Source organism: Quercus robur, chromosome 2 (genome assembly GCF_932294415.1).
Source record: "Quercus robur chromosome 2, dhQueRobu3.1, whole genome shotgun sequence".
Classification (NCBI taxonomy): domain Eukaryota; kingdom Viridiplantae; phylum Streptophyta; class Magnoliopsida; order Fagales; family Fagaceae; genus Quercus; species Quercus robur.
This window is the reverse complement of record NC_065535.1, coordinates 75,848,687-75,866,743: the sequence shown is the minus strand read 5'-3', so window position 1 is coordinate 75,866,743 and position 18,057 is coordinate 75,848,687. Positions and strand designations below refer to the sequence as shown.

General features: G+C 32.0%; 1 protein-coding gene across 1 annotated transcript; it reads right to left on the bottom strand.

Moving 5' to 3' along the window:
• Positions 1 to 403: 403 nt before the first annotated feature.
• LOC126715061 (AAA-ATPase ASD, mitochondrial-like) lies at positions 404 to 2,366 on the bottom strand. Its single transcript, XM_050415490.1, has one exon. It carries the CDS (start codon positions 2,315 to 2,317, stop codon positions 764 to 766), a length of 1,554 nt encoding a protein of 517 aa, XP_050271447.1. The 5' UTR covers positions 2,318 to 2,366; the 3' UTR covers positions 404 to 763.
• Between the last annotated feature and the right edge of the window lie 15,691 nt (positions 2,367 to 18,057).

The following is an 18,057-nucleotide window of genomic DNA, read 5'->3' as shown; positions in this document are numbered from 1 at the left end:
CATGAAGGCCTTACCCGTGAGATACTCGCGAAAACCAACTGTCTCCATCATGTCCTGACTCTTCGCATTCCAGTCATGTGCAAGGCACATGCATCACTTCGCGAGAAACTTACTCGTGAGATACCCGCGAAAACAGCTTCAGTCTTCAATTAGCCTTAAGTCTTCACATTCTCTTTCTTTCACACACAACTCTTACAAATAAAAACCCCACATGAAATACATGGTACATAAGATTGAATAAAATTACAATCAAATTTGGCATGGAATTAAAGCCAACAAAAACATAATTGTAAATTACAACTTTACAAAAAATAAGGACCAAAATATCTAACCAAGTTGTTAAGATGACAAAAGGAAAGATTTAGAGGATGACAGTAGTATATATTGTGGCGATAAGAAGAAATAAAGAACACGTTAACACTGTGGTTCTTATTAAACAAACTAAAATACATATATACAAACAAACTTAGAATCATACATATATACAACGTCTATTCAACCTAGTATCTGACTAGTTTCTGACTACCACAAGACTAATTCACAACTATATAACTATTACACAAATTTAGATACATATATACATATATACAACGTCTATTCAACATAGTATCTGACTCGTTTCTGACCACCACAATACTATTACACAACTATAGAACTACTACGTCAAATTCACACTTAAGACTTATTTTATTATACATATACATTATGCACAGAGCATACCATAAAACCTATTCTTCACTTCAGTCCTTGTATCCTAATTTCTTCAAGCGATGACACCATTATCTTTCACAACTCCAACGCAATTATCTTTCACTTTAGCTAAAGAGCCATCAACTTTCAAATCTTCTTGCTTCTCTTTCTCTTCTGTCTCCGCCTTCAACCGCGCCTCCTCCTCAGCCTTCATTTTTGCTTCGTCCTTGGCCGTCTCAAGAGCTTCAATCAATTTCTTCAAACATGTCTCAGCATCTTCATTCATAGACTTAGGCATCAAATTCTCAGCAACATCAGCAGGAGTAATATTGGTTCCCTCCAACAAGTGGCCAATAGTCGCAAACAAAGGGTGTGAGTCAACATCCAAGTAATTTTTGGCAAGAACCTTGAATGCTTCAAAGCCACAATAAGACAATTCTATGTGCTTGTCCATACGTCCCCTCCTAATGAGAGCCGCATCAAGCTTTTCCACGTAATTAGTTGTGAAAACAATGATCCTCTCTCCCCCAATAGCAGACCAAAGCCCATCTATAAAATTCAACAACCCAGAGAGAGTGACGTTACTATTGCTGTCTTCTTCACCTTTGGTCAGTTTACTGACAGGATCCTTGGCTTCTTCATCCTTCGCTTTCTTTTTTTCATTCTTTCGTTGACCCGTAAGATCAAGTGAGCAATCAATATCTTCTATCACAATGATCGACTTACCAGTGGTTTCGATCAAAAGCCTCCTCAGCTCTGTGTTGTCCTTAACCGTTGTCAATTCAAGATCATAGATATCATACTCCAAGTGGTTGGCCATGGCAGCAATCATGCTAGACTTACCAGTTCCAGGAGGACCATAAAGAAGATAGCCACGCTTCCAGGCCTTGCCAATCTTTGTATAGTACTGTTTTCCCTTGCTGAACTTTTCAAGGTCATTGACGATTTCCAACTTTTTCTTTGACTCCATGGCCAAAGTGTCAAAAGTTGCTGGGTGCTCAAAAGTCACATGGCTCCATTTCCGTGCTTTGTACCTTTCCCAATTCTGGCTAGGATTGTTAGTGTACAGCTTCCTTTGTCGATTGCTCACCGATATTGCCTTCCCTTTTTGAATTACATGATTGATGTAAGTCCCATTAACAAAATCTCTGTGCGACTTATGGAAAGTGAGCTGGTAATACCTCTTCTCGTCCATCTGCGGGTAGAATGAAAATGACTGCTGGGTTCTTGTGTATTCTTTATTGACAGCCCACGAAAGCTTTACCCCTTCAAATTCATCAGTAACTCCTTCGTTCTCGTCCATGCTCAGTTGTACAGGTTGACTGCTGTCTTTGACATCTACTGCCTTAAGATATTTAGCTTCCCTGGAGGACTTTCCACTGAGGTATGTTTCAATGGCAGCATAGGCATCACTACGCTTGACACCCATGTACTCCTCACTGTCGCCTATGAATTCAGGGAACCTAATATAGATATAGGGGCTCACGAGACTCGCCAATTTCATACTGTAACTTATGATGGAGCTACGAAGATGTCCAGGGAAATATATTTCTAATATTTTCCAAAGAAACACTATGGTAGCAATCTGCAATGAGCCACCTAGAGACCATATTTCCGCCATCATCATAATTGCTCTTTTTGAAAGCTTTTATGAATTGTAACAATTGTTAGAGAAGGATGCTTGCTCATGAAAGAATAATGCTGAGCTACATTATATAGAAATTTCGACAGCTAGCTTAGGGCTTTTTTATTATTATAATAATTTTGTTATTATTATTATTATTACAAACCAAGATAGAGTAGTTTACGTACCCAAGTTTCCAAAGGTACTAATTATAATATTCCCACGCTTCACAAGTGGCACATTTTAGATACAAACAAAAGCAAGTTGTGTTTTTTATACCGACCAGAATAATTTTTATCAGCCCACCAATTTGGCCGAGCTTCCAGTTTTTTTTTTTTTTTTTTTTTTCTTATGAAATAGAAAACTTTATTGAAACAAAAGAGGGGCTGCCTTACGCAGATTTGCCGGCCTCCACCAAAATTATATAATCAAAAGCATCAGGGCAATGCCCTGAGCTTCCATTATTTATGGAACACTATTAAGGAAAAATAAAAAAGAAGTATTGATTGCCTTCATTGTTAGGGCATTTTTTTTTTCTACTACCGATAGTTATAATGATAAGAAAGAGGAATTTGAACCTTAATTATTATCATAAGCCATTTACCTTAATAGGCAAAGTTTGGCAGTAGTACTAAATTAGTATTGATCACCCATCCAAGCGCCTTTATATATCTAACTTTATAAAACAAATTCGAATACAGATTTTTTTTTCTACGTAAGTGAAAGTTAAGGGGATTTGAACTCCCAGATTAATGATATTTTAATATAAAAAATTCTGTAATAATAACATAATATATTCATTATATAACATTTTTCTATTTAAGGATTTTTTACACATGAATATATACATTTTTTTATTTTAAAATCTCACTTATGATGCATATAAAAGGATTGTTTGTTGCAAGATAAACTACAACTCATGTGAATTATGATATTTTAGTTAACACTCATAAAATATCAAATTCTTATAGTTCAAAAACTACACTAGCTATATGACCATATATACGCACCAAAAACTTTAAATTTTAAATTTTATTATGCGATTATCCTTATATTTTATTATATATGCACAAATATTTATGAAGAATAATAAACTATTCTATCAAAAATTTATACCAAATATTGAAACCAATAAAATTTATCCAAATGTAGAATTTTATTTATTTATTTATTTTTACACAAAAATGACTAAAAATAAGGCGTTTGAATTGATCTTTTGATTAATTATTTTAAGTTTAAAAAACTTTAGAAACCCATAAGTAAAAGTGCAATTGCAGAAAAATATGGTTATTTAGTCAAATAACGTAGTATTAAAAAAATACATGTCAAAAACTTTGTAGCTCAATTAATACTTTAATACTAATAAATCATATTGTTTAATACTTTTAATTAATCTGCCATTTATTTTTACTGTTTAATTGATTGTTCTCAAGTCCAATATTTCTTTTATATCAATCCAAAAGAAATATTTCTTTTATAGTTGGTTCCAAAAGGAGTAGGGACGTCGGAAAGCAACCACAGATTAGCTAATGCTACTCTTTTGTTTGTTCTTCTGGAGTTACTAGGTAATTTCATAGTTTTGTTGGAAGTGCCCTAATATTATTGCAGTGAAAAGTTATTTCTAAAAGAGTTTTTGAGCGGATGGTGTGTTATAGAATTCTGTTAAAGAAGATTCTTTGTGGATGAATCATGAAAAGAAATTTCACATTTTAAGAGAGAATCTGGACTAAAATTTTTGTTAGTACATAGAGATGTTATATTTTCAGAATTCTTCCAACAACGAGGCTAAGAGAAGAAGAAAAAACTTAGAGACGTTATTTTCTGAATTCTTCCGATAACGAGGCCAAGAAGAAGAAAAATATGTTTTTTTTATTTTTTTATAGGCAGAAGAAAAAGACTTAAGTGTTATTTTCCGAATTTTTCCAACAACGAGCCTAAGAAGAAGAAAATACTTGAGATGTTATTTTCAGAATTCTTCTAACCATGAGCCCTAACTAGAAGGAAATACTTACATCAAGAGGGATGAGATGATCTCAAGCATATAAAACATCAGTACCTAAGCACCAAACTGAGAACTCAAGGCATCATCATCCAAAGTTATGAATTAACCCAACGAATATATTCATTGATTCTGTAAAATAATATCTTTATCATTCTTTATTACATTCTTTCCATGCAAAACAGATATTTAAACCGCATCTTCCCTCTTCATAAATCTCATTATTATTATTCTTATTAGGGGTGGGCTATTGCTTTGCTTTCAACTTTGTTGAATTTTTTTTTTTTTTTTTTTTTTAGATACTTTGTTGAAATTTTAAAAGGTTGGTTGTAGGAGTTTTTTTTTTTTTTTTTGTTAATAGTGTTCTCTAGTTCATCTCTGAATACTCCATTATCATGTTCCTTGGTCTCATTTTAGGGGTGGGCTATTGCTTTGCTTTCAACTTTGTTGAATATTTTGAAAGTACTTTTAGGGTCAATTTGGTTTGGAAGATGGAAAAGTGGAAGGATAGAAAATTGAGAGATGATGAAAAAGTGGGAGGATAAAAAAAAAAAAAAAAAATAGTTTTTCTCATTTGTGTTTGGTTGGAGAGTAGAAAAATGAAATGATAGAAAATAGAGGTTGTATAAATTTACTTAAATACCCTTATTACATAATTTTTTATATATAAATATTTTATTAAGAAAATAAAGTATTGTTGGAATAAACAAATAAAACAACCTAAACCTTCAAAATGAAGGAGAAAAAAAAAGCTGAAAAAAAAATCACGTTAGTTTTTTTAGGGGTGGTGGTACGGTAGATGGGTAACTTCCATCCACTCTCCTCTCATCCCCATTTTCTCTCCAATTTTTTTAGGGGGACTAAAAAGTGGTGGGCCTAGAGAGAAAACAGTTGGATCCCACCATTTTTTTTCTCCCAAAATCTCCCCAACCAAACACCCCTCCCACCCAAAATCTCCCATATTTTCTCTACTTTATTATTTTCCATCCTCCCTATATTTTCACTCCAACAAAATGTAACCTTAATAGGAAACGAGTGAAGTGATTCATAATGTTCACAACGCCTATTTGATTACATATATTCTATGGTTTTGGTTCAATGGGGAAAGACCAAGTGGCTCGATGGCAAACACATTGTGAGTGTCCCAAATCATAACCTTCAAATTTTAAACATGTCGTCTTAACAACACTTGGAAGCAGCCTTATTTGGAGTCATCCTAGATATGAACCGAGTAAACCATTAATTCTAGGGTTATATGATGGAAAATGCATCATCATTTGAATTTGGTTTAAGTACAAGAACCATTTTAACTCCTTTATAAAAAAGAATAGTTGAACCAGAGATGAGTAAGTTGTTGGTACAAGATTATAATGGTATTATAGGCACCCAACCTCTCCTAATTAAATAGATTAATTAGTATGCACTAGTGTTATGACTTGAGTCCATATTATTCAAAGAAATCACCAAGTTAGATCCATAATCAAAACATGCATTGAGATAAATTGCATGAAAGAAAACATAATTTTTTTTTTTATAATTCGATAGTTATAATGGGAAATATGGGGATTTGAACCCTGAATATCTTTAAAATACTAAGGACATGTTTGGTAGACTATAATAAGCACTGTAATGTAATAGTTATTCCTATGATTTAGTTATTCTTTAGTTTGGTTATGTTTTTATTATAAGGAGTAGTCATTCCTTATGAATAGCTATTCTTCAAAATGAGGAATAATCATTCCTCTTTAAAAGGTTGTATTAGTTATTCCTTAGTAAGTACAATAATTTCAAAACTTAATATATTTCCAAATAAGCAAACTTTCCATATACATCTAACAATTATAAAAATAAAAAATCATAAAAAATAACATATATCTCTTTTAAATTTAAAAATAACAATTTTTAAGGAGATATAATTGTATAAGTAAGATATTTCCTAAAATAAATGTTAAATTTCATTCTAATGTTATAACTCACAACCAAACTAATGAATAGGTTTAGTTATTACATTACAACACATTTTATTACTAGTAATAAAGATTACAATTCCTATTGTAATTCTCATTCAGTGTACCAAACGTACCCTAAGAGATTAAAACTAATTTAGTTACAAGGTTTTTGACAAAAATAAAAACATTCCTATAAGGGTGAAACTTAAGTACATTACCTTATGTATAGTATATTAGCTAAATCCTCTAATGGAATTCAAATACATAACTATATATATATATAGATTATCTTGGAAATAATAATTATATTTTCTATATTTATTAGTCAATACAATTAAGTATTTGGATTTAATTAAAAAACCTATATAATGTATTGCACTTAAAACAGTGTACCGAGGTTATTGCTCTTTATATAAAATAAAATAAAAAAATAAAAAGAAGAAGAAGGAATCAAAAGAAAGCATTTCAACATAACAAACAAATTCAAAGAAGCAAATCATTTTCTATGCATGGAGTAGCAGGGACCCGCCATGTCCATGCTTCACGTGTACGTATGTATATATGCATGCTCAAATCATCAATATGCATGCATGTGTACCCATTTTTCATAATCGTTCATGAACTTTAATTATCTAGCTAATTAAATTCACAACTTCAATCCAAATTAGCATGTGTAATCATTTTCGATGGTGGTTTATAGGTGTTTAAGGAGTCAAAACAACCCAAATATTGAGTTACAAAGCAAATCAAATAAATATATAAAAACCATATATATGACCAACAAAACAAAACAGAAAAACCAAATAAATTTAAAAAAAAAAAACACTCATATTTTCTCTACAGAAATTTCTGCTCATGTTCTAAGTCGGGATAGCATGTATTTCCCTTTTCAAACATGTAGTGTGCATTTGGCTCATCTTAAAAAGCTAACTTATTTTACTATTCAACTTATTTTTACTATTATTTATGAGCCCCACTGCACTTTTGATACTATTCATAGGGTTCTACTGTACTATTTCAGCTAACTTTTATCTTTATCTATAGTACTTTCAACAAAAAGTTTTCAATTTCAGCAAAATATCATGGAAAATTTTTAATTTAAAAAAAATATAAAACAATTTAGGGTGTCCTATGATTGTTTCAAAAATTTTACAGGACAAAACTTGACTATAAATTTAGTTGTCGCTTAGGCCATTTTTGTGGTTCTTAAAGAATCAATTTCATACCGGATGTCATTTTGGTTTGGTTAGAAAAACGATATATTTCGGTATTGATCAATACCAATAAGCTGTCAAAGTTGAGATAAATTGTTAAATAAAAGAATTGAAAAAGTAAAGACAAAAACTAGTAAATAATAAATTAAAGTATTCTAAGCATTAATAATTAAATTTTAGTTAACAACAATAATTTAACTTAACAACAAAAAATATTAACTTTATTATAGTAAGAGATAATAAATGATTTTCACTTTTTTTTTTTATAAAGTTTCAACCTATAAGGTCTGCTTATGATAATTGTGATATTTATCATCAGACTAAAACACTATTCGGTTTTCACATCATAGTAGGTGACCCTTGGTAGTTGGTAGGTTTTGTTTAAATCTCTTGAATCTAACAGTATTGTATATATTGTTGTATTTTGATCATAGTGATCAGAACTACGAGTATCAAACGTTCAAGCGATCGATATATGTGCTGATTTATTAATTCAACCATTGGATAATTGATTCAATTGTTAGATTAATAGTTAATTAATTTAGTTTTAAAAGTATATAAATGCAATAAAAATGAAGACGAAGTACCAAAAAAATTGAATTGGTAATCAATTTAGACATAAATATACAATCATACCAAATATGGAAAAAATATATATAATTACCAAATATTGAAACTAATAAAATATTATTATTCATAAAATTTATTCAAAAGTAGAATTTATTTGTTTTTTATTTTTACACAAAAATGACTAAAAATAAGGCGTTTGAATTGATCTTTTGATTAATAATTTTACTTTTAAAATTTAATTTTAGAAACCCATAAATAAAAATTCAATTAAAGAAAAATGATCCAAAAATGGGTGGTTAGGTAGCTATGATTTCAACCCCTCATAGTTGGGTCGAAAAGGAGTAGGGTCGTAAAGCAACCACAGAGCTAGCTACTCTTTTGTTTGTTCTTCTGGTGTTTACTAGGTAATTTCATAGTTGATGTTGGGGAGACCACATGTGCTCTAACATTATTGCAGTGAAAAGATATTTCTTAAATTTTTGGATTTCCATTACCACCAATAGTCTTGTATATCTATAAAGTTCAAAGGAGTTTTCGAGTGGGTAGCGTGTTATTTTCAAAATTCTTCCAACAATGATGCTAAGCGAAGAAGAAAGAGACTTTATTTTCAGAATTCTTCCAACAACGAGGCCAAGAAAAAGAAAAAGACTTGAGATGTTATTTTCGGAATTTTTCCAACAACAAGCCTAAGAAGAAGAAAAGACTTGAGATGCTATTTTCAGAATTCTTCCAACCACAGGTTCTAACAATAAGGAAAGACTTACATCAAGAGGGATGAGATGATTAAGCATATGAAACATGATCACCTAATAAGTTCCAAATTAACTGAAAACCCAAGGCATCATCCAAAGTTATAAACCCAATGGATAAATTCATTGATTCTTAAAATATCTTTATCATTCTTTAATCTTTATTACATTCTTTCTATGGAAAACAAATATCTAATCCCATCATTCCTTCTTCATAAATCTCATTGTTAATTATTATTATTACTATTTTACTAAATTTAGAAAGTTGGTTGTAGGGTTTATACTCTCTCTCACACACACACTTATAGTCTCCAATAATTGTAGGGCTTTGACATCCACCAATCTGATTAAAGGAGTTATTTATTTGGTATTCTATGGGTCATATCTTTGAATATTCCAGTATCATGTCCATTATTGGTCTCATTTTAGGGGTGGGTTGTTATTGCTTTGCTTTCGACTTTATTGAATATTTTGAGAGGACTTTTAATAGGAAAGTGTTAAGTGACTCATGATGTTCACCACGCCTATTTGATTACAATATATTGTTAGGTTTTTGTTCGATGGGACAAGACCAAGTGGCTTGATTGCAAACATGCACGTTGTGAATTTCCTAAATCGTGACCTTCGAATGTTAAAGTTAAACATGTCATGTTAACAACGCTTGGAGTCATCCTTATATATGTACAGTATTATAACTTGAGCTACAAGGCTCTTAATAAAAATAAAAACATTTAGTGAAACTTAAGTACGTTACATTATATATATACACGGTACATTAGAATTTTTTATTTTTTATTTTTTGGAAATGGTTTCAATCTATGGAGTCGGTTCTTGATGATTGTTCTTTATTATTGAACCAAAATATCAATTAGTTTTTGTGTAGAGAAGGATCGAAGCTCATATCTCTTATTCGACCACAAGAAATTTTACCAATTGAACTAAACGGAACCCACATATTAGATTTTTTAATTAAACTTAAACACATAACTACACATATTAGATTCTTTAATTAAACTCAAACATATAACTACACATTAAATTCTTTAACTAGTATATATATACTAATTAAACTAACTAGAATCTACATATTAAAAATAATAATTGTGTTGTATTTTTATTAGTCAATGCAATCAAGTATTTAAATTTAATTGAGGAATCTATATCATGTATTGCGCTTAAAACAGCATGACTAAGGTCTGCTCTTTATATAAAGAATAAATATAAAAGAAGAAGAAGGAATCGAAAGAAAGCATTTCAACGTAACAATCAAATATCAAAGAAGCAAATAATTTTCTATGCATAGAGTAGCAGGGACCCATATTCACGTTTCACGCCTACGTATGCATGCTCAAATCATCCATACGCGGTGCATCTGTACCCATTTTTCATAATCGTTCATGAACTTTAATTATCTAAATTTACAATTTCATTGCAAATTAGCATGTGTAGTCATTTTGTATGGTGGTTACGTGTTTAAGGAGTCAAAACAACAAAAATATTGAGTTTCAAAGCAATTCAAATAAACATATAAAAACCATATGACTAAAAATAAAAGCTCTCATATTTTCTCTACAGAAATTTCTGCTCATGTTCTGAGTCGGAATAGCGAGTATTTCCCTTTTGAAGCATGTATTACTACTGGAGCAAATATCATGAAAAAATTTTAATTTAAAAAATATAAAACAATTTAAAGTGACCAATGATATTTGTTTTAAAATTTTCAAATATTAAGCAAAAAGGAAAATATTTTGCGAGAGATAACCAAATAAATAAATAAATAAAATCAGAGAGAGTTCAGACAGTGTTAAAAGTTCTATGTGATTTATCAATGTTACTCAGTCTTCCTACACTAGACCAAAAGTTAATGCTTTTTCTCTCCGACATGCCTTCACCAACAGTTCTGCGCATAAATATTTAGTGTGTTTGGCAAAAATTATTTCTACCAACTTATTTTTGTTACTATTCATGGGTCCCACTACACTTTTTTATACTATTTATGAATTTCCATGATTTTTTTATTTATAAAGTTTCAACCTATAAGGTCCACTTGTGATGGTTGTGATTTTTATCATCAAATCAAAACACTAATCGGTTTTTGATGTAAGTGAAAATTGAACTCTTGATCTCTTATTCAACTATCAAAGACTTTTCTAGTTGAGCTAATTATTGGATCCCATTGATTTCCAAGATTTATTCTTAATAGCAATAATTAATATCTTCAAAATAATATGCCCAATAAACTTATATTTTATCCTTTATTCCTTTGCTGATTATGAATAAATTTTTAATAAGGAAATCACATGTACTGAATGATTCATCTCCTACCTAAGATGAAACAAGAAAATATATTATAAGAGGTCTTTGTCAATCTCTTCAAAATGAATTTGATTACCCCTTAGAACATATTTTAAGAGCCACCATAGGTCAAGATAGAGCAATTACCCAAGTCTTGGTGCATGTACCTCTCGAATCCTTGTCCACCAAGTTTCCAAAGGTACTAATTATAAAATTCCCACTTCACAGAAAAAACATTTTAAATACTTGGGAGTAGGAACCAAGGGAGTCAATCTCGTACTGGAAGCTATATCGATTTGACCAATAGAACGATATATTTCGGTACCAATCAATACCGGTATACCGTTTTGGGTTTATCGCTATTTTATATATATATATATATATAAAAGTTTACCATAAAACATTACCTCAATTCAGAATAAATTATTAATGGTTTTAGACTTTAGCATCAAAAAAAAAAAAAAAAAAACAAAAAACACATACACACACAATATAAAACACAGAAAGCTTAATTGTTCATTGCATACTAAGAAAACAAATAATATGAATAAGTTAATGCAAATAAGTTACCATTCTGCTCTTACAAAAATTCAAAAATTACAAAATTTTAAAAAAAAATGAATAAAAAAAATAAAAATAAAAACTTTTTTTTTGTACCGGCCGGTATGCCTAGTACCAACCGGTACACCCAAAATCCGCCGGTACGTCCGGTACATAGCCAGTACGCCCGGTACTTAAACTAGTACGAAACGTTGGCATTTCAAAACCGGTACAATACATACCGGCCAGTACCGGTACAGTATCAACCACCTTGATAGGGACTACAAACTGTACGTATTCATTCTCACATCCAACAAAAGCAAGTTGTGTTTTTTCTATAGCGACCACAATAATTTTTATCAGCCCGCCATTTTGGACCTCAATCTTAACATGTTGCAAGTCTTTCGAACTCCCATTACTTACTGTACACTCCCAAGGAAAAATTAATAAAAAGAAGTATTGATCACCTTAATGGCTAAGGTTTTTTTTTTTTCCCCCACCGGTAATTACAGTACAGACAGTTATAATAATAGAAGAGAGGAGTTTGAATCTTAATTCTTATCATAAACCATATTAATTACCTTGATTGGCTAAGTTTAGTAGTAGTACTAAGTATTTATCAACCATCCAAGCACCTTCATATGTCTAATCTTATAGAACTTATTCAAATACACAATTTTGTTCATCCTAAGTGATGAAAGTTAAGAAGACTCGAACTCCTAAATTTAAACCCTTTAAAAGAGTACAGAACCTAGTAAGTCCTATGATTATTGGCCACATAACACAATTTTGCTATCTGTTTGACATGGTAAGATATATTTTTCAAATATATATATATATATATATATATCAATTGCCAAAAAATTATAATATACAATTATACATAATTCTTATTATATAAGATTAAACTTTGGGTTGACAAAAATAATACGCCACCCTAGCTCTCCCAAAAATTAATTTGGACATTTTGTTGAACCATATTTACGGCTCCGTTCTAAAATAATATTAATAAGTGGGTTCCAAAAGAAATTTCACATTTTAAGAGAGAATCTTGACTAAAATTTTTCCTAGTAGACTTTATTTCAGAATTCTTCCAACAACGAGGCTAAGTAGAAGAAAACACTTGAGATGTTATTTTCAGAATTCTTCCAACAACGAGGCCAAGAAGAAGAAAATGGCTTGATAGTTATTTTCAAAATTCTTCCAACCACGAGCCCTAACAAGAAGGAAAGACTTACATCAAGAGGGATGAGATGATTAAGCATATGAAACATGATCACCTAATAAGTACCAAATTAACTGAAAACCCAAGGCATCATCCAAAGTTGTAAACCCAATGCATAAATTCATTGATTCTATAAATAATATCTAAAAAGGAGAAAAATCACCATCGTCTATCATAAGGCAAAATAAGAGAAATTTAGCCAGCTTCGTCCATCATGCCAGCATCATCCATGTGATGAATGACTATAGCATACATTAACTGAGTTTCCCATAAATGACACGAGTAACGGTTAACGCGCCAGACAACAAAAGCATAACTGACAGACCAACGGGCAAAAAACCATTGAAATCTATAACGCCTCCACATTTATTACTAATAAGTGTTTATCATGATCGTCCATCTCTCGACGGACAGACGAATTAAATGCTATTCAATGCCATAAAAGACATTTAATGCCCAAGATAGCTAATTAAGGAATAACGTATGGGCACCAACGGTCGAATAGCCGTTGGCAAACAATAAAAACTAGTCATTAATACCAATGACTCCATATCTCATGAATGTAGATGTTCATTCAAACAATGAAGACAAGGGCTATAAAAACCCACACAAACCAAGGGCAAGGGGGTACACAACTCTCATCCCAAAAACTATTCCTAAGTTGAAATTCTCTGGCAATATACTTCAATTGAATCTCATTCTAACTTAATCATCGAAAGGTATTTGGAAAACACCACACCAATATATCCATATTTCTCTATTTCATATCTTATAGCAAGTTCATCTTTGGACAAATTCAACGCCTTCATCCTGTATTGACAAGGAGTTCAAATAACGATTTTCAGCACCAAAAGCTATATAGCCATAGAATAATAGCACCAAAAGGTTCGTCTTTGGACGAAGCCAACTCCTTCGTCCATCTGTATCGACGAGGAGTTCAATTATCGATTTTTCACATCATCAATATCTTTGTCATTCTTTAATATTTATTACATTCTTTCTATGGAAAACAAATATCTAAATACCATCATTCCTTCTTTGTAAATCTCATTATTAATTATTATTATTATTATTTTACTAAATTTAGAAAGTTGGTTGTAGGGTTTATTCTCTCTCTCCCCCCCCCCCCCCCCCCCCCCCCCAATAATTGTTGGGCTTTGACGTCCACCAATTGGATTAAAAGAGTTATTTATTTGGTATTCTATGGGTCATCTTTGAATATTCCACATTATCATGTCCCTTGCTCTCATTTTAGGGGTGGGTTATTGCTTTGCTTTCGACTTTGTTGAATATTTTGAGAGGACTTTTAATAGGGAACATGTTAAGTGACTCATGATGTTCACCACGCCTATTTGATTACAATATATTGTTAGGATTTTGTTCGATGGGACAAGACCAAGTGGCTTGATTGCAAACACGTTGTGAATTTCCTAAATGGTGACCTTCGAATGTTAAAGTTAACAAGAAACTTTACCAATTAAACTAACCGAAACCCACATATTAAATTTTTTAATTAAACTTAAACACATAACTAGACATATTAGATTCTTTAATTAAACTCAAACACATAACTACACATATTAAATTCTTTAACTGGTATATATATATATATCAGTTGAGCTAACTAGAACCCACATATTAAAAATAATAATTATATTTTATATTTTTATTAGTCAATGTAACCAAGTATTTGAATTTAATTGTAAAATCTATATAATGTATTGCGCTTAAAACAGCGTAACTAAGGTCTGCTCTTTACATAAATTAAGAATAAATAAAAAAGAAGAAGAAGGAATCGAAAGAAAGCATTTCAACGGATCAATAAAATATCAAAGAAGCAAATAATTTTCTATGCATGGAGTAGCAGGGACCCATATTCACGTTTCACGCCTACGTATGCATGCTCAAATCATCCATATGCATGCATCTGTACCCATTTTTCATAATCGTTCACGAACTTTAATTATCTAAATTTGCAATTTCATTGCAAATTAGCCTGCGTAGTCAATTTCTATGGTGGTTAATTAGGTGTTTAAGGAGTCAAATTAAACAACAAAAATATTGAGTTTCAAAGCAATTCAAATAAATATATAAAAACCATATGACTAAAATTAAGGCTCTCATATTTTCTCTACAGAAATTTATGCTCATGTTCTGAGTCGGAATAGCGTGTATTACCCTTTTGAAGCATGTATTACTCTTGGAGCAAATATCATGAAAAAAAATTTAATTTAAAAAATATAAAACAATTTAAAGTGACCAATGATATTTTCTTTAAAATTTTCAAATATTAAGCTAAAAGGAAAATATTTTGTGAGAGAGAACCAAATAAATAAATAAATAAAATCAAAGAGAGTTCAGAGAGTGTTAAAAGTTCTATGTGTTAGGTTCTAAAGTTTAGGATTTTATATATTTAAACTCTAATGTGTATTGTTGGCAAACCATGATCAAAACAATGTGTTTAGAAGTGTTTAAAGCTAGCTCAAAGTTGTGTGTCAATGTAAAGTTGGAATCGAGTTAAAGCAGGAAGCATTGTGCCTTTCGGCCTGGCTCGATCGATCGAAAGACAAGCTCGATTGATCGAAGCTCGATCAGAATGCTTTTCTGCAGATTCGTCCAACTCAGCCCTAGTTGTTTTAAAACGTTTTTAGGGTTTCTTATTTGTCCTTAGTATAAAAGGCAAACCCTAGCCACGTCTTAGTGTTGCTCATATTTACAGTTTGTGTAAATCTCTTGTGAGATCTAGAAGAGCTTTTCTTTACACAAACTTAGGGTTTTCAAGGAGAAGATTTATCTACGCCTTGATGATCAATTCAGTTGCTACCATTAAAGTTTAAAGAAAACACAAGCGGGTGTGCTTGTAGCGGGTGTGCTTGTAGCTGGTGGTGAATCCAAGAAAGAAGGAGTCCATGGATTTGGAGCTTGCACGTGGTCGTGTCAGTAAGTTCTACTGGTTGGTAGCAATAAGAAGTCGAGCGTGGGGGCTTGTAAGTCTTATTGTATGAACTTCGATTCTTTCAAGATAATGGATTCAAGTTTACCTTGAGGATAGCTAGGTCAAATCCTCCCCAGATTTTTACCGGTTTTGTTTCCTGGGTGATCATATCTTGTGTTATTTATTTTCCGCTGTTTTGCATGATTTGATCTTTTATATTGTGATAACCTAGACTTATTTAATTGGACTAAGTAACAACTTGGCTAATTACCTAGGTTTAATCAATTGTTTAAGGGGTCTAAAAACCATCAAGTGGTATCAGAGCAGGTAGCTCTTTTGTTGTTGATCTTTTGATCACTGAGCTAATCCTTGACCCCTTTGGTATGGATTTTTGGAAATTCTTTCTTCTTATTCATCAACTTGCTTTCTTTGTATATTTGTCTCTTGTTGAGTTTGTTAAATCTTTCCTTGAACATCTTGGTCTTATCATATATGGTAATAATTATTTGTGTTATACTGCCTTAACCGCCTTAAAGGCACGTGATTCTTGTCTTTGGTATTTGGATAGTGGTTGTTCCAGGCATATGACAGGAAATAAAGGATTATTCAAGACCATGTTTGAAGGAAAGATTGGGACAGTCACTTTTGGAGATGGAAGCAAATCTGTCATCAGAAGCATTGGAACTGTGGACATCCCAGGGTTACCGGTCTTTGAAGATGTTTGGTATGTTGATGGACTAAAGGCAAATTTACTCAGCATCAGTCAGATTTGTGACAATGGACTAAATGTTCTCTTCACTAAGCATGAATGTGAGATACTTGATGGTGGAGATGACTGTATGTGTGTTGGTGTACGAACAGTGGACAACTGTTATGAATTGACATCAAGCATAAGCAACAAGTGTTTTAGTGCAAAGATTGATCAAGTTGATTTGTGGCATCAACAGCTGGGGCATACAAGTCATAAGCAGTTAGAAAAGATTTCAAAATATGATGCTGTTGTTGGTTTACCTAAGTTTGAGAAGATAGATAAGTGCATATGTGGACCATGTCAGATAGATAAACAGATAAAATCTAAACATCCGTCTGTGGCTAGTGTTCAAACTTCAAGACCTTTGGAGTTACTGCATATTGATCTTATGGGTCCTGCTCGAGTTCAGAGTTTGGGAGGAAAGAAATATATTCTAGTGGTTGTGGATGACTTTACCAGATATACTTGGGTTGTGCTCTTGAAAGATAAAGCTGAGACTCCTGAGAAGATGATACATCTGTGTAAGAAATTGCAGGTTCAAAAAGATACAATGGTAGCCAGAATCAAAAGTGACCATGGAAGAGAATTTGAGAATACCAAACTAGCTACTTTCTGCAATGAACAGGGAACTCATCAAGAGTTTTCATCACCCAAGACACCGCAACAAAATGGAATAGTTGAACGAAAAAATAGGGTCGTTCAAGAGATGGCACGTGTGATGTTGCACAATAAAAAATTGCCAAAATCTTTCTGGGGAGAAGCAGTTAACACTACTTGCCATACACTCAATTGGGTGTATTTCAGACCTGATTCCAAGAAGACTCCTTATGAACTCTGGAGAGGAAAGAAGCCAGTAGTCAGGTATTTCAGGATTTTTGGCAATGATTGTTACATTCTACGTGATATAGAGCACCTAGAGAAATTTGATGCTAAGAGTGACAAAGGATATTTTCTAGGGTACTCCTCTACTAGTAGGGCATATAGAGTGTATAATCTGAGAACCAAAACTGTCATGGAATCTTCAAATGTTGTGATCAATGATGAAGTATGTCCAGAAGTACATCCAGAAAGTACTACTCAGGTTCAAGATAAGCCAGTGGAGGTTAATGACTCTCTCCCTGTTGATTATGTTGTGAAACATAGTGATGAGGAGCTAATGGTGTTGAATGATGCAATTTCTGTGCCATCAAGTCCTAAACCATCCACTCCAGTTCATGAGATTCAACATGTTCAACATGAGTTTAGTCCTTCATCAGAACAGAGAGGTACATCCACATCTCTAGTTAAAGGTCCTTCCTCTAGAGTAAGGCTTAATCATCCCTCCTCAAATATATTGGGAAGTCTGAATGACAACATGAGATTAAGGTCAAAAGCCTTAAGTGTAATTACACACTCATGCTATCTATTCCAATTTGAACTGAAGAAGGTAGATGAGGCACTTCAAGATGCTGATTGGGTAAATTCTATGCATGAAGAACTTCATCAATTTGTTCGAAATGATGTGTGAGAATTAGTT